At 45.6% G+C, this 26,262-nt stretch overlaps 1 protein-coding gene across 4 annotated transcripts; it reads left to right on the top strand.

The window, feature by feature from the left end:
* SEMA4F (ssemaphorin 4F) lies at nt 1-24,611 on the top strand. 4 transcript variants are annotated; one of them, XM_003586617.6, is made up of 14 exons: nt 1-241; nt 3,088-3,239; nt 3,863-3,922; nt 4,125-4,223; nt 8,988-9,081; nt 18,698-18,817; nt 18,912-19,063; nt 19,609-19,787; nt 20,023-20,170; nt 20,288-20,510; nt 20,650-20,759; nt 20,874-21,034; nt 22,016-22,074; nt 22,302-24,611. In XM_003586617.6, exons 1-14 carry the CDS (start codon nt 94-96, stop codon nt 22,910-22,912), a joined length of 2,316 nt encoding a protein of 771 aa, XP_003586665.1. In that variant the 5' UTR covers nt 1-93; the 3' UTR covers nt 22,913-24,611. The 4 variants fall into 4 exon arrangements, with proteins under 4 accessions (XP_003586665.1, XP_005212522.1, XP_005212523.1 ...); XM_005212465.5 differs by lacking the exon at nt 4,125-4,223; XM_005212466.5 differs by lacking the exons at nt 3,088-3,239; nt 3,863-3,922; nt 4,125-4,223; nt 8,988-9,081.
* The last annotated feature ends 1,651 nt before the right edge of the window (nt 24,612-26,262 follow it).

Here is a 26,262-nt window from a genome sequence, read left to right as displayed (position 1 = left end):
AAGGGGAACTGAGTGGGCCCAGGCTGGTGGCTGTTCAGCTGCCGAGCGAGGCTGCGGGGCGTGCCACACCCCGGTGGCCAGGAGGTGGCAAAAATGCCGGGCTCCGTCGCGCGGCTCCTCCCGCGCTTGCGGCCCTCCGGGACCTCGCCCTTATTTCTGCTGTTGCTGCTGGCGTTGCTGAGAGGCCCGGTGTGTGGCCGCGTCCCACATTCGGTCCCCAGGACCTCGCTTCCTATCTCCGGTAAGGCGCGGGCGCCCTCGCCCTTAGCCCTTGGCTCCCGGCCCAGATCCCGCCTGCAGGTACCCAGACCCACCTTCCGGTCTCACCCGGGCAGCCGCACCCCGCGCCCCCACAGGTCTGTCCACGGCTTCCTTCGGTGCCCGTGCCTCGTCCCAATGCAGGCGGGACCCCCACGTGGTGCCGCTCCACACCCGACCGGGTGTCTGGGCTCCTACGGCACGCCCAGGCGGCGCCCGCTCTCCTTTATTTGTGCAGCCGCCTCTCACAGTGTAGACGCAGACACCGAGGCCCAGGGCGGGGAATGGGGGTTGCCGGGGACCGTCCATTTCCAAGTTTCCTCTCCCTATTCCCCTCTTCCCTCGCATGCACTTGTGTCCGTCGTGCTAGCCTGACGACCATCCTATCAAACCCATCGATCTTTCATACTGCTCCAAACACCCGTCCTTCTGATTGCCAGCTTAGCATTTACATCTGCCCGCTTCTCAGGTTCATTCCCTTATCCTCAGTTCTAACCTCCTCCGAGCCTTTTGTCCGACTCATGGCCCTAATATCCCTAACCCACTTGCAGCCCTTTCATCTCTGACACCAACTCCTAGTCTCCCATTATCTGATCCAACATAACCCTCCTAACTTCCTCAGTGCTCCTCTATCCATGCCCTACATTGAGTGCTGGGAAGCGATTCGATGAGTTGATTTAAAATTCTGTTTAAATGGTTTTAAAAATCTTCAGAAGGAAAAAAAGGAGGAGGGAGATGCCCTTTCAAAAGATGTGAAAGAAGCCAAGGGATGCCATGAGGTTAAAAGTGGTCATTGGAGTGATTTAAAGACTTTAAAGGCTCTTTGCTGAGTTGGGCATGAGTGTAGCCGTGAACCTTGTGTTTTTCGAAGTGGGCCCTGAGCGTTAGCACCTTGCACAGACAGAACCAGTGAAACCAAGAGTACAACCTGTTGGGAAAAACTCACAACCGGGTAATAGAGTTTTCTAAATTACTGTGTCATTTCAGACCAGTGACATATAGGGATGCTATGAATCCAGAAGACAAAGTTGTGATCAGAGCCTGGGTTTCAGTTTCTGTTGGAGCAATAGCCACAGCATGGCATTGAAGTTGCCAGGTTGGGTTCATATCCAGGAATCCAGAGAGGTCTATATGACAAGCTGAGGCAGAGTTGGGGATATGAGGGTGGTTGGGGATCTGGGGCTTATAGTAAGCATGGGATAGTAGGCAGGAAACAGCACAGATATGAGTATGGGTATGGGAGGATGGGGTGGGTGGGGCTCCAGTCAGCACATATAAGACTGCATGGCCATCCTACCAGTCTTGAAGATAGCTGAGCAGATGAAGCAGGTAGAGCAGAGCTGTATTAATTCCTGTCCCCAGCGCCAGAGATTGAGCTAAGAAGGTAAATTCATCTTATTTGATCTTTAAATAGATCAGGGTTTTAAAATTAACTATTTACTTTATTTTTTGATTGCACTGGATCTTTGTTGCTGTGTGTGGGCTTGCGCCAGCTGCAGCGAGTAAGGGTTACCCTTTGTTGCGGTGCATGGTCTTCTCATTCTGGTGGCTTCTCTCGTTGTGGAGCACAGACTCTAGGGCCTGCGGGCTTCAGGAGTTGCGCATGGGGCTTAATTGCTCCATGGCATGTGGAATCTTCCTGGACCAGGGATCAAACTTGGGTCCCCTGCATTGGTAGGTGGATTCTTATCCACTGGACTACCAGGGAAGTCTTAGATCAGAGTTCTGAATGCTGATATATGTTTAGATTTGGCCCAAACAGAACACATGCTTAAGGGTGGAAGAAAGGAACAATTTGTGAAATATGTAGTATGTGTCAGATGCTTCCACATAGGTTATCTCATTTGATTCCCAACAACACTGGATGGTGTTTACAGATGAGCAAAGTGATGCTCAGAGTGGGCAGGTAACATACTCAAGATCAGACACCTGGTAAGTGAAAGAGCCACATTTACACTTGGGCTGAAACCGTGGGTAGAATCTATTTCCGAAGCACATTCTCTTCTTGTCCACGCTACTGTCTACTTCTTTGGGTAGAATCAGGTTGGGATCAAGGGTGGTGGGAGAGAGAGGAAATAGTCTACTAATGTGTTGGTAAAAAGAGTGAGACATTTCCCTTCTAAGTAAAAAGGAGTTACTGTTAAGTAACAATAGTTTGCACCTGATGCGAACAGCTGACTCATTGGAAAAGACTGATGCTGGGAAAGATTGAAGGCAAGAGAAGAAGGAGGAGGAGAGGGCGGCAGAGAATGAGATCATTGGATAGCATCACTGATTTAATGGACAGGAACTTAGGTGAACTCCGGGAGACAGTGAGGGACAGAGAGGCCTGGAGTGCTGCAGTCCATGCGGTGGCAGAGTCAACTTAGCGACTGAACAATTAAGTAATTTTTTTTTTTAAAAAAGGAGATTTAGAGAGGAAAGTACTCATACCTTCTAAGGGTATTTTCAATTATGTATCATGTTGCTATGAATAGAAATAAATATTGGGTTGGCCAAAAAGTTCATTTGGGTTTTTCATAACCAACTTATGGGAACCCAAATGAACTTTTTGGCCAGCCCAATATGAAATAGACTTAATATTTATGCTGTTTTAATAAACTGTTTTATAGAAAAAGCATACTTTATTGTGTGCCTCGTCAGTTATCTGTCCCTGGGGAAATTAGTTGGTTGGCCTGTTAAGGCTTTGTTTTTGCCCTTAAGGCTGCTAAATAAATGGTTCTTGGAAGAAAGCAAAAAATGGGCCCCTTTGGCTTTGCTCTTGTGGACCTAACTGTTACGAAATGATGGCTGATATCGCATTTCACTCTCATTCTCTGGTCCTGCTAGAGGCTGACTCCTATCTCACCCGGTTCACCATCCCTCAGACATACAATTACTCAGTTCTCCTTGTGGATCCTGCTTCTCACATGCTTTATGTCGGCGCCCGGGACACGATCTTCGCTACATCCCTGCCCTTTTCAGGGGAGAAACCTCGAAGGGTGAGAGATGAGAGTGGGGAGGACCTCTGATTCCAGAGCATGTGATTGGGTCCTTGGTTTTATGGCATATGAGGGAGGGTATTGTGGTAGGAGGGGGAATGCTGGGTGAAAAAAGAATAAGGGTAGATAATCAACTTCATTGTTTCAGCTGAGGGTAATTGGGGGGGTCATGGTGACTGAAGAGGCTAGGACGGAGGTTCATGATGATGCGGAGGAGGCCACAGTGGCCAGGGTTCAGGTGGCAGTGGGCAAGGAATCATTAACATCACATTACTCTAGGGCAATAGCTTTCAGACTTTTTTGATCATCCCTTAGTAAGAAATATCTGGTACATTTTGACCCAGTGCACAAAGTATATACTGAAAGAAAACTTTTTTGAAACAATATTTAGTCTCCTACATGTGGTACATTCTGATGTATTCTATTTCATTAAAAATAATGTTGGTTGAGATTTCACTGCTCATTAATGGGTGGAGACCTCCAGTATGAAAAGCAGTGCTCTGCGGTTGGGAGAGGGGGTTCTGTCTCCCAAGTTGATGGAGGTTGTGGAATTGTGCCACCTACCCTGACTTGGGAGGGGTTGGGGTGAGAATGTGGGGGAAATGGTCACTCTTCCTTTCTAGATTGACTGGATGGTGCCTGAGGCCCACAGACAGAACTGTAGGAAGAAAGGCAAGAAGGAGGTAGGTATAAATCCAGGCCCTGTCCTGGGTGTCAGCTGAGGCCTTGGTCCAGCCCTGACTTGCTGTCAGTCCTCCGTAATGCTCCCATCCCCATGGACCCAGGCAAGGACTCTAACACCATGCCCAGAGCTCCATATAACTGTCCTAACCCTGCCTTTCCTTGTACCTGCTGCTTCTGATTCTAACCATCTCTGACCCCTAGGACGAATGTCACAATTTTGTCCAGATTCTCGCCATTGCCAATGCCTCTCACCTCCTCACTTGTGGCACCTTCGCTTTTGATCCGAAGTGCGGGGTTATTGTGAGTGACAGGGGTGGGCGGATGGGAGGGGTCTTCTGTGAGCAACTGTGACAGGGGTCGTGCTTAAGGCAGCCCTTGTGCATGAGAAACATTGTGGGTGAAGGATGCCCTCATAGGGTAGAGCCTTTGTCCACCGAAGGAGGGTTTGAAAGGGAGGGGGAGGGAGGTTGTCCCTAGAAGGTGAGGAATACGAAGCGTGAAGAGGGCCATAGTGGGATGGTGAAGGAAGTGAGGATGCTAGCTGGGCTGAGGGGAGGAACTTCAGAGGCCAGTAATTCATGGTTTCCTTGCCTTGTGCCTGGTTTGTCCAGGTAACCTGGGTCCGTTTCTCAAACAGCACTGTCTGTACCTGTGTCTTCCTCCCATGGCATGTAATTGACTTTCACCACTTTCTCCCACCTCCACTGTCAACCTCTTTCTGTGTGGGCTGTGACTCTTTGCTCTCATGGCTTCTGAGGTCACTGCCCACTAATGTAGTACATGTTGGCCTCATACTCCGGATCTTGCCTTCAAGGTGGGCACTCTGTCAAGGATGTTTTCTTCTTAATCCTCTTCATTGCTGCTAAAGCCCTGGGCATCTCCAACCTCAAACCCAGGCAGGCTTGGGACATGGATACCCCTAATAACAGGTAGATTGGCCATGGCCTCAAAAGCCCCTGGGGTTGGTGACATCTTAGGGAAGGGTTTTAATGTTTTTGACCCCTCACCTTTTCCCATCAGTTACCTGGTAGTCAATTACTGTTATTCTGGCAGCACACATTAGTGATCAGTCCCTGGAATGAGTCAAAAGCCTCGAATATCCTTCATATTACTGGACATTTATTATCCCTTTCTGCTAGGGGTAGGAGGGAGTGCAGCAGTTCCCTTTCCTGACCATGGTCATTAATAGTAGATCTTGACTTGATCCTTCTGCAGTCTTCAATAGTCTTTGCCACATGGGTCTACTCAGCATATACCTTGAAACCTCTTTGTTAAACGTCATCCTTATATTTTTGACTCAAGAATGCTCTAATTGTATATATTTGATGCCTTAGTTAGTCCCTCTGAACTCTCCCTAGAGGGAGTTGGGCTTATGTTGAGTTATTTTCATCATGCTGGTGATAGATTCCCTGTTGAAGTATGGCTAGTTCCCTCATCCTGGGAAGGTTTCCCAGTTCAGAATGTTGTTGACAGTCTCTGTATCCCTTCAGGTAACATTGAGAGTCTAGTTTCCCTGCGGTTCTCATGAAGCTCACAAAAGTAGCAGTGGAACTGCCATTGCCATATTTGTCCTTTCCCAGTATATATAGGATCAGGGAGCCCATGGATGTGAATACCAGAGCCATGGTTTACAGATGGTGCAGTCACTCCAAGCTGGTTCCACAGGGCCTTCTGTTCTTCTTCGGCTTTAATGGTTGTTACATAAGTATCTAGACAGAAAATGTTCTGGACACACCGGTCAGGATTGGTGTGACTTGGACCCCTATCCATTTTTTTTTTTTTTTTGAGGAATATCAGCAACCAAGAGTGAAGCTAGGGGCCTGTGGTCTGCACTCCTATGACTTTCAGCTCTATTTCTGAACCCTCCTGTCCAGTAAGCTCATGAAATGAAGGACCATCCTTTAATCAAAAGTTGTTTATAGGGAAATAGAAGTTACAACTAGCAGCTGTGCTAACTCTTCGAGCATCCTGAGACTGCTCTCTAGACTCCTTGAATGCTCTCTTCTGCCTTTACCTGTCTTATCCTGCTACCTGACAATCCCCATCTGCTTGAGCAATTTCTTGCCTTATCCTTAGTGCTGAACTTCTCATGTCCCAGATGGATGACTTTGAGACTGTGTATAACTATTATCTGAGAGCTTTGACTAGCTGATCCAGCCATAACAACTTGCTCAGAGTTGATTGCTCAGAAGAATGAAGGTTATTACAAAAGAAAGCATAGGACCTGCCAGCTCTAAAAATGTGGAGTGCTGCCCTTCAGTGACAGCTCGTTAGACATGGAGGAAAATATTTTAATTTGTTTTGTTGAGAGAGCTCCAGCGATTAACAAAGATAAATGTTAGAATTAAAAGAGCAGCACCAACAACAGTGAGAAGAATTGCAATTTAACTGAGTGTCTGCTCTGTTCAGGCTTGGTGCTGGATACTTACATTCATAGAGGAGATTAATTCTTATCACCATATCATGATATTTATTTATTATAATAGTGATAGCACATCATGATAGTATTTATTTCCAATTTACCTGAATGAAACAGCATTCCCCAAAGTTAGGTAAAGTCAGAGATAATGCTGGCCAAGGCAGAGCCAAAATTCAAACCCAGGGTTTGTCTGGCTCAGTTCCACTACCCTGTCCTTCTAATCCAGCCTGCACCCAAGAGGAGACGTTAGATGGCTTGAGTCTTGTGTGACATTTGATTTGTTTCATGTAACAGGGACCACCTCCCCTCTATCCCTCACCCCTAATCTTTTAGGAAAGGTCCTTTATATGCCTTGCATTCTTGTTGGCCTAAGTCAAAGGATGGGTTCCAACCCTGCAGCTTAATGAAAGCCTGGCTATGTAGCTCCGGCTTTCAACTTGAGGGACTTGCCTTCATCGCAACTGATGTTGATAAGACTGTGCCGACTGACACATGATGATATAATGAAGAATCTCAACATTCAGATAATGTAGTAGAGTGATCTTATCCTTTCAGACCCTATTAAATGTCGCTTTGAACATACAGTAATCATAACCTATGTAGTTAATAGGCTCACTTACTCAAAGGCTGTAAACCTAGATACTATAATGATGCCATTTGGGAAACCTGGAAGAAGATGAGTTTTTGACATGTTGAGTTTTAATAGGTCCTCTTTGTAAGTCCAGCAGTCAAGTGCAAATATGGACTAGAGTTTGGAAGACATCAGGCTTTAGAGAGTTAGGGGAATGATTTGCATAGAAAGTCTGGGCAGAAATGCGAAAAATTAATGAGATCTTGAAGGAAATATATGAAAATGACTAAGGATACATGATTAGAGGCTTAGAAAGAAGAGAACCAACCAAAGGAGACAGACAACCGATAGGAGGAGGGACTCCAGGAGGTAGAATTTCAAGGGAGTCAAGAGGTAGAATATTTCAAGGAAGGGAGTGAATCAGAAGTATTCAATAGTGCAAAAAGATCACAGAGAATGAGAACTGAGAAAAGGCTCATCCTTTTTAAGTCCTTGGTGAAATGTAAGGGTGTAGTTTCAGGAATTGTTTTCTAGGAATAACAGGTGATCCGGGTTTGATTAGAAGCAGTAGTTTGGGATCAAGAGGCGGTGGTGAGCCATTTTTTTTGTCTGTTTCTGACTCAAGCATTTATCACGTCAGTGACTAATAGTCTTGGAATATTAATCTGGGGTGCATATGGAGAGTAAATTAGGGGCAAGGCTAGGCAGTATGGAGAAAAGGAGGCAATAAAACAGGCCAAAGCAGCAGGTAATAACCCTATGTTCAGAGAGCCTAAACATCTTGGTAATCTCTCATTGAACTGTCATCTTTCTCCTCAAGCTGTGATGTGCCCAGTGCCACACAATGTAGGTGATTGTGCTTATATGGGGTCCTCTATTCCAGAAAATTCTCGACCCAGTATTCCCATGGACAGAAGAGTCTGGCGGATTACAGTCCGTAGAGTTGCAAAAGAGTCAGACATGACCTAGTGACTAAACAAAAACATCAGCAGTCCCCTTTGAGGGAACATCAGATAACACCTGATTTTAACAGGCCTTCTTCAAGCCTCTCTCAATAAAATAAAACTCTGTTTACCAACTGCAGCAAATACATGAGTAGTCAAGTTGGGCCAGTGGTGCACTTGTGCTCAGAGGACTTAGATTTGTGTTGGTACTCCCACTGCCATCACAGTAATTAGGCTCCAGCAACATCATATGTCCATCCTAGTTTGTGAACGAGATATATCATGCTGGCACTTCATGTCATGACTGATTCCTAACCGGCCACATTTAACTTCCCTACCAGTCCAGGTTGAAATCATCCCTGATTTTCATTTTTAGATGTTACCTTAAAGCCTCTCTTAGTGCTGGATGCTCCGCTAAGGTACTGTCTGACTGACTCTGTGCAACTCTTAGACCTCTTGCCCTCGCCAGAAACCCCCAACCCAGGTCAGTCTCTCTGGAATCCCTGGATGAGGAAGACACTTACTCACCAAATCTTCAGGTTCTGACCTGAGCTTCAGGTCTTCATTGACTTTGCAGATTCCCTTCCCTCCTGTGTATCCTTGATTCTGGTTCTGTCTGTTGTTTGGTGGGTGGGATTAGGGGAAGGATGGCCCTTCTCTCTAGACCCCTGGGCTTCAGATGGTCCTCTATCAACCTGTACTTTTGCTTTATCCTTCTTAAGGGCTCCTGCCCCTGGGAGGCCTGCTTTTTTCCCTGGTTCTCCTTATCTTATAGCATTCTCCAGCCAGTTGTCAAGCTAGCAGTTCAGCAGCATTTCAGAGAGATCTACCTTTCAGTCTCTCATTGTCTTCTAGTGCCATCCTAGGTATTCCTTCATTAGAGCATGTGGGTGTTAGGTACTGTGGGAATTGAGGGAAGAGGAATAAACTGATGAAAAGAGGGATGGCAGAGATAGGGAATATAGGAATGGGCGGTGGAACCAGGAATGGCAGACTGGGAATACAGGGATGGTAGTGGGGGAATGAGAGATGAGTGGGAATTGGGTTTTTTCTTCATCTGACCATCTTTGTAATTCTCACTATGAACTTCCCCATGACCTCTAAACCAATTGCCCCCTTCTGGTCTGTAGGATGTGTCCAGTTTCCAGCAGGTTGAAAGACTTGAGAGTGGCCGGGGGAAATGTCCTTTTGAGCCAGCTCAGCGGTCAGCAGCTGTGATGGCTGGTGAGTGGGGAGAGACCAGAACCTGTGACTTCTTGCTGTAATCGCCTCCTTCCCCACCCTGCTGTTTGAATTTCCGTGTCCTTTCTTTTCTTTCCTCGGAATGTCTATTATTCCCACATCTCTTTCTAGCTTTTCCTGTTCTTCCCAGAGTGCTTGTGTCCTCCTGCTTTTCCCCACAGACTGTCATTTCCCTTGCTTTCCTCTAGAGAATGTGTCTGCTGTTCACAGTAGACTGTGAACGTTTCCTTTGTTAACCTTATTTCTTTTAGTCATTTTTTTCCTCAGTAGAAGAGGAATCTACTACAATGCATATTATAATGAATTTGCAAAAAGTATAAAGAACATAAGAAATCTTTTAGAATAGCACAGTTCAAAAGAACTTGGTATGATGATGGAATTGTTCTGTATCTTCGCTGTCTAATATGGTAGCCACTGGCTACATGGGCTGTTGAGCCCTTGAAATGTGACTAGTGCAACTGAAGGGAAGAATATTAAATTCTATGTAATTGTAATTTATATGTAAATAGCCATTCATACCTAGTGAGTACCATATTAACACAGTTCTAGAGCATTCCTACTCTGAAAACCACGCTAGTATTTTAGGATATTTCCTTTTAGTCTTTTTATGTCCACACACATATATACTCATGCATGTACATTTTGCTGGCCAGTGTTTGTTGCTCAGAAGAATCCATAATGACTATTAAACAAATTTCTTCTGTTACTTCCTTTGAACAAGTTATACGTATACAGTTGCTCAAGTGTTGAATGGTTCTATCACAGACTATACCTAAGCTTTTCTGGAGAATGACTGACTAGTTCTTTGGTAGCCACAAAGCGAACAGTTTGTGTGCCACATAGCCTGTGTATTAGGTTAGACCACTCCACATACGCTCTGCAAATTCAGTGAGAACACAACCATTTTTCTCATGATAGTTTAAGACAAGCAGGTTAATAGAAATTTTATGAGTGTGTATATTATGAAACTTTAAAATGTCATGCTGCATGGACATAATTTTGAATATTGTCACGTGACTTTATAGCATAGGCATTTCTATATAATTTTAAAATTTTTTGTGAAGAAAAATTTTAATGATATTATTTTACTCAACCTGTGAGCATATGCTGATTTAATAATTCCAAATCATTTATATGAACTTATTCTCAACTTCATTTAGTTCACTTCAAAGTTTTTACTATTGTCTATAATACTTGTCTGTAACACCAAGGGCTTCCCTAGTGGCTCAGTTGGTAAAGAATTTGCCTGCAATGCAGGAGACCTGGGTTTGATCCCTAGGTTGGGAAGATCCCCTGGCGAAGGAAATGGCAACCTACTCCAGGATTCTTGCCTGGAAAATCCATGGATGGAGGAGCCTGGTGGGCTACAGTCCATGGGGTCACAGAGTTGGACACGACTGAACGACTAAACCATCACCACTGTAACGCTGTAGTGAATCTTTTTGTACATAAATTTTTATCCTCATTTTAGATCGTTTCTTTAAGACTCCTGCAAATGGATTACTATATTAAAGGGTGTGAATATTTTACAGCTCATTATCTGTTGCTAATTGAGTTTTTAGAAAGGGTATACCAATTTACACTCTAAATCAGCAGTAAATGAGTTTTTTTCTCACATAAATTTCACTGTACTGCTTTGTTTAATAACTTTTGTTATTAAACTTCTTCTTTTTTGCTGATTTGAGGCTAAAAATGGCACCTTGCTTTGATTTGTATTTCTTTGAATATTAGTGAAGTTAAACATTTTTCATGTTTTAGTACTTACTTTTATTTCTGCTTTGGTCAATCCTCTGCTCATGTTCTTGGGCCAATTTTCAGGTAAGGTATTAGTATTCCAATCTATATCTTTTCTTTTGTGATCATATATTTTAAGCTAAATCCTTCTTCAGTTAGGGAGCAGGTAAAATTTTCTTCTCAAATTTTTTCCCAAACATTTTAACTCTAATCTATTTGAAATTTATTTTTCAAATGGCATGAGAAGGGAATCAAAATTGATTTTCCCCAACTAGCTAATCAGTTGACTTTTTAACATCATTCATCATACTGTTTTTTCTTTCTTCACTAAGGTTGCTGCAAACTTTATTATAAAATATCAGACAATTAAACATTTTAAACTATGAAAACTATTTATTCAAAATAAACAAGCACATTTGCTTGGAGTTTCTGCATTGAGATGGGAATATAACCTTCAAAACCCTGCTGGATCCCTGGCCTGATGGCTAGTGTATGGGATAGAGTAGGAAGGAGTTGTATTACTTGTTTTTTTGTTTAAATTAATTTGTATTGAAGTATAGTTGATTTACAATGTTGTGCTAGTTTCTACTATACAGTGAAATGAATCAGCCATAACATACATGTCTCTGCTCCCTTTTGGACTCCCTTTCTCATTCAGGTCACCACAGTGCATTAAGCAGAGTTCCCTCTGCTATATAGTATGTTCTCATTAGTTATCGATTTTATACATATTGTCAATAGTACAATAGGACAATTTACATTTTAATTTAAATATTGCACAGTATTTTATGAATAGCAAAAATTGGGTGTAAGATCTAACATTAAACTTTTTTCTTATGCATGACTTTATAAGAAAAGTCTTAAAAGGTATTTACAAATTAAATGTTTCCCTCTGAAGTTCTGTATAGGGCTATAATGTAATTTTTTCTTGGTCTGACATAATGCCAATACTTAGCTGGAGCTTTTAATGTTGATCTACTGTGCCCTACTGTCCCTCTGTTTTGAAAATATTAAATAGCAGTATAGAAGATAACGGCAACATTATTTAAGAATTAGAACCCAAATTCCCAGTTAGGAGTCATACAAATGTCTTTAAGGATAATAGAGGTATTTTGAAAGAAAAGTAAAAGCTCTTAGTAATGAAAATATTAGACTATGATGGCAGGAGTATTTCTTATTTTAAATTATAAAAATTGCAACATGCATTGTGGGAAATTGAGAAAATACAGAAATGTATAAAGAAGAAAGTTAAAAGCTGATTGTAATTCAGTCATCACCAGGAAACCACTATTATTATTTTGGAGTATCTTCTTTTATTCTGTGTGTGTACATGTATTATAAATATAATAAATTGGAATTATGTATATTTCACTTAGTATTGTATACTGAGCATTTTATCATCGTAGAATTTGTTCAATTATTCAAAATTTGATTTTATTAGTGGTTGCATACTTTTTCATCTTATGAATATAGTACAATTATTTATTTCCATATAATTATACATTCAGATTTTAAAATATTGCTTTTATAAATAATGCTGTGTAAGGAATCCTTTTATATAAATTTTTATGTAAATCATTTACATGAATCTAATTAATTACATGGCTTCCCAGGTGGCTCAGTGGTAAAGAACCCACCTGTTAATGCAGGAGACACGAGTTCTATCTCTGAATCAGGAAGATCTCCTGGAGAAGGAAATGGCAACCCACTCCAGTATACTTGCCTGGGAAATCCCATGGACAGAGGAGCTTGGCCTATGGGGTCACAAAATAGTCGGACATGACTTGACAACTAAACAACAGCAATTAATTACATTAGTCAATCCAAAATGTAGGATTGCTGGGCCAAAGGATATAAAAAATTTTTATAATACTTGATGGATTTGGCCACATTTGCTCTTCAGTTAGTCCTACCAGCAGTGATGAGAGGGTCTGTTTCATTACACCCTGTTAGCTATTCTCCAGAGTCCAATTTGATGTTTTTGATTAGCATTTCTATTAGATCAAAGAGCTTTTCATGTGTTTATTGGTACTTGTATTTCTTTAGGAAAAAGTCTCAGAAATCTTATCTTCAAATTTGACATTTATCTGCACTGCACTGAGATAAAATTAAAAAAAAATGATCTCAATGTCTCTATTTGCACTATTCCAATTTGGAAAAATGCAAATATTTTGACAGTAATGTTCACATTAGCCTAAGATCATCAGCAATTCCTTCTCAGTCTTCTTTGCAGTGTCTGTCTTCTGTTCATGCTTTAAACGTTGGGGTTCCCAAGATCCTCTTCTCTTATATTCTTTGTGATTGTGATCTCAGCCAGCCCTATGGATTCTGTTTCCACCAAATTCTGATGCCTCCCATATCCTATGTGGAGCTACGGACCACACATCCAGCTACCTTCCAGACAGCTCCACTTAGATGTCCCCCAGGAATCTCAGAATCAGCATGTCCCAAACCGAGCTCATCGTCTTCACTCACGTCCCCCAAACCTTCTGCACCAGTGTCCCCTTCTGTGAGTGCATTAGTGCCATCACCCACCAAGGTACCTAAGCTGGAAAAGGTGATTTGTCATCTTCGGCCCTCCCCGTCACATCCGGTAATAAATAGGGCTCTTACAAAGAAGAGCAGAAGGGAGCTTTTGTTTTCTCTTGGGAACCCATCTCATGTTTTTCTTGTCTCCTTTTGGTCTCATTGCATCTTTTGATTACCGCATCAGTCAAGGAGCCCTGTATGTGTTCCAGATGTACTGGGTGCTGCCTGCATTTTGGGGTCAAGCTTATCTCTTAAATCCATGAATGTGTGTACCCTGAGACTAGCATTCACACACCAAAACAAGATAGTTAGAGAAACCCTATATGGCCAGCAGAGGAAAAGGTAGGGTAAAAACTGCATCTCCAATGATCTATAATTATGTCCTGATAATAGACTTTTAAAAAAAGTATCCAGCTAGCATAATCCTTAGATAAGGAAATAGAGAATATTAGGTCAATAGCAGTCTATCTGGGCTACCCAGGTGGTGCTAGTGGTAAAGAACTCACCTGCCAATGCAGGATACATAAGGGATGCTGGTTCAGTCCCTGGGTTGGGAAGATCCCCTGGAGGAGGGCATGGCAACCCACTCCAGTATTCTTGCCTGGAGAATCCCATGGACAGAGGAACTTGTCAGGCTACAGTCCCTAGGGTTGCACAGAGTCGGACATGACTGAAGCCACTAAGTGCACCCGTGCACACACACAGACACACACACAGACACACAGACACACACACAGACACACACACACACACACACACAGCTGTCTACCCTGCAAAGCTCTGACCATGAGAAGAAAAGAGAGAGGAAGAAGGCAGGACAGGATATGTTTAAAGCCCTCTTTCTAAAACCAATGAGTGATAATTCTTCTTATAAACCTTCTTTAAAAGTGAGCATTTTGCCATACATCCACCAGTTTCCACCAGTTGATGTATGGCAAAACCAATACAATATTGTAAAGTAAAAAAAAAAAAAAGTAATAATAAAGTGAGCATTTTGACACCAGAGTTAAAAATTGAACCCCTTGAGGGTATAGTGAAATATTCACTGCCATGGCTTGTATCCTAGTCTGTCAGTGTTGAGTTATTATCGTATCTGGGAGGCTTATGTTCACAGACTTTACCTCTGAGCAAGTAGAGATCTATTTCTGCACATAATTGTCACCTTTCTTTGGCTGTGATTCTTCATCTTTGTGGCTTTCAATCTTTTTTTCCTCGTATTTCCAAAATGACAGTATCTTAATTTGGGGGGAGGTTTATAAAAATAAAAGATGCTAACTACAAAAAACATTCAGTGAATACAAAACAATAGAGAGGAGAAAATAAAAATCATTTCTTATTTCATTAGTCAGAAACAAGCATCAGTAACACTGTACAGTTGTAACTCCTTCAATCTTTCCTGCAACTAAATTTTATATATATATATAATTTTTTTTTTAAATAGGGTTGAATTACACCTGGTGTTTTTTTCTACCTTGTTCACTGAATTCAGAACTTTGGGCATCACTTTCTGTGACATACCATCTTTTGCCAATATAGTAGATGTATATTTTCATGTTTACTAGCTTGATCTAGTCAGTAATAAGTTCCCAAACAATTTCTCATACAGGGATATTTTATTGTATGGACAGTACAATAGAATATTTGAAATGGACTGTTCCGGGAAATTCAGGGCATGTGATACTGTGTACTCCTGTGGACTCCTGCCCCTGTGACTGCGGTGGCTGCTCTTCCTTTTCCTCTGCGTGTGTGTGACGTTTGTGTTGTAAACCCCTCGGTATTCTTAGAACACCTGAAGCCCTGCTGTGCCCTCCCAAAGTGCCTGATCCCTCCTGCGGTCCCTCTGTGGCCCTCTGCCCTTCCACCCTGAGTGAACGTGCTCTTCCGCAGTTCTAGGCTCCAGAGCTGCTGGCTGCCCCACTGATCCCTTAGAAAGTCTTAGGACTTTACCTCTGTCCACCCCTGGCTCCTTGCATGGCTGTCTGTGGTCCTTTACCGTTTCCAGAATATTTTCGGCTGTTCTCCCTCAAACACATCAAGTTATGCTTCCAAAATATTTATAGCTATCTCTTTCACCACATCTCCCCCATTCTCAGGGTATCCATGACACAGCTTCTGTCAGAATTTTGGTTTTAAAGTGTTTCGTATATAATGCTCTTAGAAAAATTTTCATTCCAATTCTGGCTTCTGTATCAACTTCTCCCCCACCCCTAACCACCACCCCCTGGAACTACTGAAGATTTTTTTATTTGCTGCTCCTTAGCTGCCAGAACCTATGCCCCAAATCTTATTTTCTCCATCCTGAAACACTCTGGAAGGAAATGGGATGCCATTTTACAGTTGTGGCCTCCTGCCTTATGGCAATAAACAAGCATACGGTCCTCCGAGGTTTGCGAGCTGCCACACCTGACACGTGGTGAGTGCCAGCCATAGCCAGGCCCCACCTGGGTGTCTCTGTTTATCTCATTTAACCTTTAGCACTGCTCTGAGTAGGACTTCCGGGGTGGCTCAGATGGTGAAGAATCAGCCCGCAGTGCAGGAGACCGGGGTTCTAACCCTGGGTCAGGAAGATCCCTTGGAGAAAGGAATGGCAACCTACTCCAGTATTCTTGCCTGGAGAATTCCACAGACAGAGGAGCCTGGTGGGCTACAGTCCATGGGATCGCAAAGAATTGGACACGACTGAGTGACTAACACTTTATTTTTACTTTATCTTACTGCTCTGAGTGGAAGGCGGTATTATCCATATTCTACATTTGAGGAACCTGAGGCTTAGGAAGGGTAATTTGCCTAAGATCACACTACTAATAAGTATTCAGAGTTCAAACCCAACCTTCCTGACTCTAAAATGCTTGGATTCCTTTCACAAGCTTGAGTGATAGTGTAGTCTCCCCTCCCACCTCCTGGCTCCCCCCACTTTTTTTTTTTTTTTGCCCTGCATCAAGTGTTTTTAAGTTTAGTCATTATCATTTCAGTGCCTGAGACATGCAGCTTCACAGGAGCATCTGTGAGCCCGGGATGCAGTGCTTCCCTCAAGGTGGCCCTGCCCTCTGCTGCCTCCCTCAGTGTGCAGGACCCCGTGGCTCTTGCTGGGGTTCCTGGACACCAGCCTCCAGCACTCCAGCCTTGCTTGCTTCTCTAGCCTCCTTGACATGATCTTCTCAACTGCTCTCAAGTGGCAGTGCCCCAGGGTTTCCTTCTCCCTTTTTCCCCTGGCTTCTAGGTTCACATAGTGACCTAAACATGACTCCCAGGTTGCTTGGCTCTGACCCTGTTGTCCACACCCTTCTGTTCAATCGCCTTCCAGTGGCTCCAACCAGATGTCCCGAAGGCATTTCAACCTTTTCGCATCCAAAACCTGAAATCGCCTCCTCTCAGGCCACCTCCTTTATGAGCCTTCCGTCATATCTTCACTTGGTTCACAATATCACCAACTCCTATTGTCTGTCTTATAGGTGGAAACCTTAGAGACATTGTCTCACTCACTACATTCTTTCACATCTCATACTCAATTTTCAAATTTTGTTAATGGGCTGTTCCTCAGAAATCTCTCCCAAATCCAACCTCTTTCTTTCCTCTGCTGTGCCTTAGTCCTCCTTTATTCTTGCCAGGACTGTACGAAGGTCCTTTTTAAAAACGAATTAATTAATTAATGGCCGCTCTGGGTTTTCCTTGCTGTGCGCAGACATGAGTTGTGGTGACTTTATGGCAGCAAATGGCGGTATGTGGAATCTTTCCGGACCAGGGAGAGCACTCGTGTCCCCTGCACTGGCAGGCAGATTCTTAAGCTCTGGACCACCAGGGAAGTCCTCAGTTAAGTTTTATTGGAGTGTAGTTGCTTTACAATTTTGAATTAGTTTCTGTTGTGAGAAGGCCCTTTTAATTAGCATTGTCTTCCTAAAAAACAAAACTAATTATGTCACTCCTCCTCAAGAAAATCTCTGCGGTTTTGCCTTCACCTTTAGGATAAAGTCCACATTTTCCTGGTGATACAGAGAAGATTCATCACAACTGAGTGCCTATCACTGCACCTCTAGCGATCTCTGCTTACTTGCCCTGTGCTCCCACCGGGAGTGCCCCACATCACCAGACATGGCTCCCCCCTTCCCCACTTGCCTGTCTTCTTCCTGAAGTCCTTCTGCCTTGCAAATTGCTCATTCTTCAGAGCCAGCTCAGACATGACCTCTGAGATGCTGTTCTCCTAGTTAGAGAACTAGGAGAGAACTAGTTCTCCTAGTTAGAGAACTAGCACACTCCTCCTCTGTGCTCCCCCACACATCTAGGAGTCCACGCCTCCTGGTATCTGGTTACATTTGTCTTCTAGACTCAGCTGGGAATTCTTGGGGGAGCAGTGATGTTCTTAGCACCCAGCGCAGTGCCTCTCCTGTAGTAGGTGGTGAAGGAATGCTTCTCTGTTCTCTGCAGAGTCCCTGTAATACTCAAAACTCCAGTAGGGGGTTTGTGACCTTCTTTCATCCCCTAAGTCATTTTCTCCAGTCTTGTCTGAGCCTTTGGCCGTGTTGATCAGAGTGGTTATAGTTCTTACATTCAGCCCACAGAGCTGCACCTTCCATTTCTTCCCAGAATGCGTGTGATATCTCATTTCTCTAATCCCCACCATCGCTAGAGCACCTCTGCTCTGCCACTGAACCAGGAGGAAGGATCTGATTCCTCGTCGCTTCCTGTGGCGGGCTGTGAAACATCCAGAAACCCCTTGGGTTGGTGTTTTTCAGAGTGAGGTCTTGAGTTGCCCACACCATAGTAACTCATGGGCCAATCCCCGACTCTACTGAGTGAGAACTGTGGGCCCCAGGTTTAGGGACCTGCATTTTGATCAGTTCCCTAAATGATGCTAGTATACCCTAAAGTGGTGATTTGTTCCAGGGCAGTGTACGCCACTAATACTCAGAAAGAACACTAGTTCCTTTAGACATTCACCATAGTGGGAGAGCTCAGCAAGATGGGAACATGCTGCAGAGCAGATCTCTTCCTGGAAAGTTATCATGTAATTAGCATATTGTAAAACAGAAAAGTCATTAAAAATGACAACAACAAGAAACAGACCAACAAAAAATCTTGATTTCCACAGGGATAGCTTTTATTCTTCTTTCTTATACATGAACATTCCAGCATTTTCCCCTCAACCCTGGTTCCTGTTACTGCCCTGGAACACTTTAAGTGAGATAATGCCTCCTGTGCTTAGCAGTGCCTGGCACATGGGTGCTTAGCCCTTGAGGGTTCTTGCCCCTGCTTTTACTCCCTACTCTGCCCACCGTGACCCTTTCTGCAGGCTCCTTCAGTGAGTCTGACAGCCCGTCTTCTCGCTGTCACCCTGCAGGGGGCGCCCTCTACGCTGCCACTGTGAAGAACTACCTGGGGACCGAGCCGATCATCTCTCGGGCTGTGGGTCGCGCTGAGGACTGGGTTCGGACAGAGACCTTGCCATCCTGGCTTAACGGTGGGCAGAGGGGGGCTGCTCCGGGGACAGAGTCGGGGGAGGCTGGGCGGCCCCAGACTATGTCTGTGGGATCTGAAGCCGCCGGTCTCCCCAGCCCCAGCCTTTGTTGCAGCCATGGCCTTGAGCCCAGCCGAGTGGGGGGATGAAGATGGAGACGATGAGATCTACTTTTTCTTTACGGAGATTGCCCGAGCGTTTGATTCATACGAACGCATTAAAGTCCCGAGGGTGGCTCGTGTGTGTGCGGTGAGACCCTGATCCCAGCTATCTGCCTTGTTTTCTGCTCCGCTTGTTCTCCTGTCTTTTCCTCTGGTCTCTTGTCTTTGTGTCTCTCTTCCATCTCCTTTTCTGCTGGACCTTAACTACTTTTCTGGCAGCTTGAGGAATGTGGGAGAAAGGGCTCTGGCCTCTTTTACCCCCGTTATTACCCCGTGTGACACCGCAGTGTAGAGGTTAAAGGCAGAAACTGTTGACAAACAGACCTGGATTCAAGTCCTTGCTACACTGCTTACTGCCTGTGTAACTCTGGACAGGAATAGGTACTGTTCTGAGGACTAAATGGAGCAACTTATGTAAAGCACGTAGTGCAGTACTTTACACGTGCACAATAAACGTGGTCACGCTCATTATTGTGACCCTGCCCGCCCTGTATCGCATTGTCCTCCTCAGTTACTCTGTCTCTGTCCTTGCATTTCTATGCATCTTGACTGGGGGGAGTGTGTATTGGTCTCCACAGTCCTTCCCTAACATTGGTCTTCTAAAAAGAACTTCCTACGTGCTTGTCATCCCAGGGCGATCTTGGGGGCCGGAAGACCCTCCAGCAGAGATGGACGACCTTTCTAAAGGCTGACCTGCTATGTCCAGGGCCTGAGCATGGCCGGGCCTCGAGTGTCCTGCAGGACGTGGCCATTCTTCGACCTGAGGGTGGAGCAGGGACACCTGTCTTTTACGGCATCTTTTCCTCCCAGTGGTGAGGGGCTCCTGATATGGAGAGTTACAGGGTGGAAGACACCTGGGATTGGTTCAGTGTCAGTGCGGTCTCCTCCAGAGTGGGGTGGATTCTTCCTGGAACCCTGCTCCCTCTGCCCTGGGGCAGGCTGCACAGCTCCCTGTGTGTTTCTCATGGGTCATCTCATTTGACGGGGGCTGAGTTGCCTCCCCCCAGTTCCCGCCAAATATCTGGCTCCCATCTGTGACTCTTCCAGGGAAGGGGCTGCCATCTCTGCTGTCTGTTCCTTCCGACCCCAAGATATTCGGACTGTGCTGAATGGTCCCTTCAGAGAGCTGAAACATGACTGCAACAGGGGACTGCCTGTCATGGACAATGACGTACCCCAGCCCAGGCCTGGAGAGGTGAGGGGGCTGGGGCGGTAAAGAACTGAGTTGCCCCACGAGGACAAGAGTCCAGCTAAGCATCACAGACACTTCCTGGCCCCTGCAAAGCTTTGTCACACATTCTGTTTCCTCTAGTGCATCACCAACAACATGAAGCTCCAGCAGTTTGGCTCATCACTCTTCCTGCCTGACCGTGTGCTCACCTTCATCCGGGACCACCCGCTCATGGACAGGCCAGTGTTTCCAGCTGATGGCCGCCCCCTCCTGGTCACGACCGATACAGCCTATCTCAGAGTTGTGGCCCACAGGGTCCCTAGCCTCTCAGGGAAAGAGTATGATGTGCTCTATCTGGGGACAGGTATGTTTAATAGCCAAGCAAGTTGCCCATCCAGTGCACACAGGCTGTGGCCACAGAGAGGGTCCCCTGCATACAGGTAATCAGGGTCCCGGGCACAGGTAGTTATGTTATGATGTTTTGCCCCTTGCCTGCTTCCTAGAGGACGGACACCTCCACCGAGCAGTGCAGATTGGAGCCCAGCTCAGTGTCCTTGAGGATCTGGCCTTATTCCCAGAGCCTCAGCCAGTTGAGAATATGAAGTTATACCAAGTGAGTTGTAGATTTTGGCAAGTCTGCTGGGAAGATATCTGAATCCAGAGACAGTTGGTGACCCTGAGGTCTGGGAGAGCTAGCATGTTCCTTTTGCTCATTCCCTTTCTGTAGAACTGGCTCTTGGTTGGCTCCCGTACTGAGGTGACACAAGTGAATACAGCCAACTGTGGCCGTCTACAGAGCTGCTCAGAGTGCATTTTGGCCCGAGACCCTGCCTGTGCCTGGAGCGTTCGGCTAGCTGCGTGTGTGGCCCACCCTGGAGAGCACGGAGGGTGAGTGTGGCTACACTGTTGCATTGCCTGAGGTCCCAGCTCCTGCCCAGCCATCCGTCTGAGTCTGTTTCTCATGGGTTGATGTTGCCCTGCGTGTGTGTGTGTGTGTGTGGTTTGTGTGCTCGTATCACTTGTGTGTCCATCCGTCAGCCCATACTAACTCATCCGCCTGTCCTCATCCCGGCTGGACCTGCCCTGCCTGTGGTTGACTTGCATGTTGCCATTTGCTTCTCAGTTTTCTACAAGTGCTCTCAGAAGTGGTTTCACTCCCTCTTTCCTTCCTTGAAAAACGTTATATTGTTGCCTTCTATGATTCTGCATTCTCCTGGTTTTCCTTCTTACCTCTCTCACCTATCTAGATGTCTCTTATTGGTTCTTTTTCCAGCTAGTTTCTGAATGCTAATACTCCCCTGGGTTTAATCCTTCTCTTTACACTTTTATGCGCTTGCAAGGTGATTTCATCCCCAAGCACTGGTGATAACCACAGATGTGCCTTTAGCTGAGCTATTTTATGAAATACACAGTCATCTCACTGATCCTAACAGGATTTTAATTAACTGTGATAGGAAAGAAGCTTTGCTCTTAACAGAAAAATCTTTTACCAGAGATTTCCAGAGAAATCTTGGGGTTGTGGACAACCAGCTGTACTTCTTGGAAGGCTCCTGTGTTTCTTTTGTTTGTACCCCAACCAAATGTCTTTCTGACAGACCTAGTGCAGATTTAATTCTCTGTCGACTACTAGAAATATTTGTACAATTTGTAGAATTCTACAAATAGAAATATTTGTAGAATTTGTAGAAAATGTCATGCATCTAAAAGGTATTGGGGAAAAGTTTAGGGATGAAGAGAATGTTGACTGATAATTCTAGAAGTGATTTAGGAGATGACGGGAGGTGCAATTGGCAAGTGAACGTTCATTGGTACCGAGGAGGGTAGAGGGGATGTTGACACTGGATTTATCAAGTGTTTTCTTCTTTATAGGCTGGTTCAAGACATAGAGTCAGCGGATGTCTCTTCTTTGTGTCCTGAAGAGCCTGGAGGTCTGTATGGTTTAGGGAAATATGGGTGGAGTGGCTGGAAGGGCCTAGAAAGTAGTCCTTTTTGGACCTACTTTAAAACTTGTCTGCTGGAAGATGTGGCAGCCTTACTGTCTTTGGGGATCCCCCTTTTGGCTTTGTCCCCCATGGCCCCTTCTCATATCACCCCACATTTCTGTCACCCCAAACCTATAGCGTCACCATCGTTTGTGCCTCTGCTTTCTCTCCAGAACACCCGGTGGTGTTTGAAGTTCCTGTGGCTGCAGCTGCACATGTGGTCTTGCCGTGTTCCCCAAGCTCAGCCTGGGCATCCTGCGTGTGGCGCCAGCCCAGCGGAGTGACTGCACTCACCCGCCGGCAGGAGGGGCTAGAAGTGGTGATATCCCCAGGGGCCATGGGTGCTTATGCCTGTGAGTGTCAGGAGGGTGGGGCAGCCCGCGTGGTGGCTGCTTACAGCTTGGTGTGGGGCACCCCACGGGGCCCCTTGAGCCAGGCTCATACAATAGGGGCTGGACTAGCAGGCTTCTTCCTGGGAGTTCTTGCAGCGTCCCTGACTCTCCTCCTGATTGGTCGGCATCAGCAGCGACAGCGACAAAGGGAACTTCTGGCTAGAGACAAGGTGGGCTTGGACCTAGGGGTCCCACCGTCTGGTACCACAAGCTACAGCCAGGATCCTCCCTCTCCCTCTCCCGAAGATGAGCGGCTGCCCCTGGCCCTGGCCAAGAGGGGCAGTGGCTTTGGTGGCTTCCCTCCACCCTTTCTACTTGATCCTTGCCCAAGCCCAGCCCACATTCGGCTAACTGGGGCTCCTCTAGCCACCTGTGATGAGACGTCCATCTAGGGCCGGGCAAATAACCACCAGTGCATGAGTGACCCCTGGATGGAATGACTACTGGGATGCTGGGGGGTCAGCGGGCCTGGAATGTCACCGTGGCCTCTGAGTTTTCTTTGTCCTTTGAATGGTCACTTCAGCTTCCCTGTCTGCTCTCTCTGGGCCTGGACGGGTTCAGGGCCAGGCTTTGCCTGATTCCCCTGAGAGATCAGAACTGCTGTCACAGTGAATCAGTACTTTTCCTGCACTTGCCCGCTCAACCCGTGTGACCCCTTCAGCCCACTCTCTTGGGCTTGTTAGTTTGGCGCTTTGGCCCAGGACAGCGCTGCAACTTTGCTTTCGGGTTGGGCCCTGGCCAGAAGGAGGAACTGTGGAAGTGTTTGGGGGCTCATGTGCCCTGACTCCTTGTGCTGATTCTTGAAATGTATGTGATTCTCTGTGGGGAATGCATGCTCCCCAAACTGCAACACGCAATCTCTGTCCTGAGACCTACCCCATCCCAGTTTTCCTTCTTCCATGAAAGAGCATGTGTAAATACACGGGTGTTCATAGATTACCTGGCCACATGTGCATGGATGACTGGCCCGATGCTCAGGTGTATTCATGGGATACAGAGAGGGTCAGGTCGGAGTAGGGCAATGCCAACAGGACTTTAGACCCTGTAGCCAGTGAGGGAATGGCTCTCCTTTCTGAAAGGAGGAAACCACTGCCCTGTCTCCATCACCTCTCACAGCCCTTCTGTTGAGTAGACAAAAACCCCAGAAGTGATCTTCTGGGTGGAATAGTACATATGACCCTATCTTTTTCTTTGTTTTTGCCTCCTGGCTGCCACCACTGCCATGCACAGCTACTCTTTCTCTGGCTAGAACCCTCTCCTTGACTTCTGTTAAAACTTCACAACATTCTAAATATCAGGGGATAGCAAAATGGGAACAGCCATGGTAAATACAAGCTGCACAAAGATAGGTTTGTTTCAGTGACTTTACTCATGACATCCTTGCTGTAAAGCAGGATTTCACCTGAGATTCAGGGCCTCCCTAAAACTGTATGCAAGATGCTGTCTGTACACTTGTGTCTATATTTTTCTTGGGGGGCAGGGGGTTATGACTCTCATCAGATTCTCAAGCCTTAACCAAAGTAAAGGACCACTACCTGAAAGTCAGCACGTGTTGGCCAAGCTGACGTAGTGCCAAGCAGGGGCAGCTCTTCCTGCCCTGCCACACTTGCCCTGTGGCTAGCCTCTGGACTGGCAGCTGCTGGATACCTTCTTGTTACTCCATTCCTTGGAAGGTGGGCCCTGTGCCTACTTGAAGACACGTCAACTCTCACCAAGTGTAAAGACCTCCTTTTGCTTCACGACTCCCAGGAGCTCTAGGCTTCTCCTGCTCAGTTCCAGTCTTGGCCTGTGAATGTGCCTCATTCATCCCTGGTGAGGGACCCCCCTGAACTCTCATAAATGGTCCAGCCTTTCCCAGTTGAGGTTTTCAGCTCTACTTTCCTTGACAGCAGCCCGTGAACTACTCAAGAGTCCCCTTGGGTTGTGATTATTGGTGGCTTTGCTGTAAGTAAGTGTGTGATCTTCAGCAAGTAGTCTAACCTTGGAACAATGGCTTACTCATCTGTAAAGTGGGGATAATAATACCTACCTCAGGGTTGCTGCAAGGATTAAATGAGAGAACGTGTAAACAATAAAGCACTATCTATACCAGTAGTGGTTGTTTTTGTAAAAATTGGCTTATTATGCCATTATCACACAGTTGAACCATCGGATAACCATGACACATGCAGTCACTTTAAGCCTCATTTGGCTGGAGAAGAGTCATTGCCACACACAAACATCCTGTCCTGGGTCATCTCTGGTCAGATCTTAGCTGCCAGTGTCTAGGTTTTGGGAGCAGGGCCTGTCATTTTTATACTCTTCAGGTGCATCTGACCTTGGTGACCTTATTAATCTTTGTGGGAATGGAGGAGGGCTCTGTATTTGGTTTATCCTCACTCACTGTACACTCTTGAGGTTATGGGTTAGTTTTATTTTGAGAAAGGAAGGGAATGGGGGATTTCAGAGGGACCTGGAGTCTCTGGGAAAAGGGGAGAACAGTTTCACAAGGAGGGAGGGCCAGATCACAGTGGGTGTGGGGCATTTGCTCCTTGGATAGTGGCTCTGGTTGGAGGAAAATGAGAAGTGAAATGTAGGAAAACAGGAAAGTTGGAAATAGGCAGGAATGGAGGGGAGCCACATCTTTGGCTGTGGAAAGTTCAAGCCCCAAGAGTGAGTGAGAGGATAGAAATGTGAAACCTGTTCCCAAAGAAATAGTGTGAATAACTGTTGCATTATCTTCAGACTGTGGGGTTGTGGGGTTGGAAAGAATCCAGTGATAAGGGAGGTGAAGAAGTGTGCAGGGTTCCTGCGGGTAGAACTGTGAGGATTCTGGCTACCAGAGACCTGACTGGCTTTTGCACATAAGAGCAGCCAGGGAGAGGGTTGGGGATGGGGTTTGTATTTGTGTTTACCTCCAGACTCTAAAGGTCATCCACTTTCTGGCCCTTACTCTTAAATTCCCCTCTGTTTTTGGTCCACACATTGTGACTCTTAGCTTGTCAACCCTAACCAGTGGTCTGCTACTATCCACGTGACCTTACTGAAAGTAGAGCCAGAAAGAGACGCTCACCGTTGACTGTCATGAGCCAAGTGAATTCCAGAATGTTGGCCCTTAACCCAACAGGAGGCAGACTCACATCTTTTCCTGGGAGTCTCCTGACTCCCTACCTTTCCCCAGTAGCCCCACAAGTGATGGGAGGAGAGGGTTTCTTTAGGTATCTGCTGGACCTTGTCCCTCCTGGCTACTGTGCCCCTGTCAGAGGGGGCAGTCATGGCTACAACAGACTGTTCCTGGTCAATTGCACAGAGCTCCTATCTCAAGGGTGTGGGGATTGGACTGGCCTTTTTTGTTTGTAGTAGAGCCAGGGTTGGAATTTTTAAAGATCAGTTTTCACCAAATGGAGGAAAAACTAGCAATAAAAGCAGTAAGAATTGTTTATGCAGTTTAAAATTCTCACTAGTAGAGTCCAGGCACAGACCTTTCTGTGATACGGCAATTTGTGTGGCCAGTAGACAGAAGATGTGGTCCGAGGTGAGGTGAAGTCCAACTGGATTGATGTAAAGCACCAGGTTTGGGTTAGGGTATGGAGGGGCAAGCAACAGAGAGAATGACCTGGCTCCCTGTGGATGTTAGGTGGAGTCAGGGGTATTTGGAAGAGCCCAGATGAGGGGTCAGAGAACTGCTTCTGGTCCTGTGGAGAAATAAATGCAAGCCAGGAACTGTCTTCCTCTCTTTTTTTCTTGGGTTCCTAGCCCATGA

Source organism: Bos taurus, chromosome 11 (genome assembly GCF_002263795.3).
Source record: "Bos taurus isolate L1 Dominette 01449 registration number 42190680 breed Hereford chromosome 11, ARS-UCD2.0, whole genome shotgun sequence".
Lineage (NCBI taxonomy): Eukaryota > Metazoa > Chordata > Mammalia > Artiodactyla > Bovidae > Bos > Bos taurus.
The sequence above is the reverse complement of the archived record's forward strand: the minus strand, read 5'-3'. Positions and strand labels throughout refer to the sequence as shown.

What these genes read in the sequence shown, in the direction of transcription:
- SEMA4F (XM_003586617.6), top strand. Translation starts at nt 94, where the DNA reads ATGCCGGGCTCCGTCGCGCGGCTCCTCCCGCGCTTGCGGCCCTCCGGG. An exon ending in GGAAGAAAGGCAAGAAGGAG is followed by an intron (nt 3,923 to 4,124) that starts GTAGGTATAAAT and finishes TCTGACCCCTAG; the next exon opens with GACGAATGTCACAATTTTGT. An exon ending in TGTGCTCTATCTGGGGACAG is followed by an intron (nt 20,511 to 20,649) that starts GTATGTTTAATA and finishes CCTGCTTCCTAG; the next exon opens with AGGACGGACACCTCCACCGA.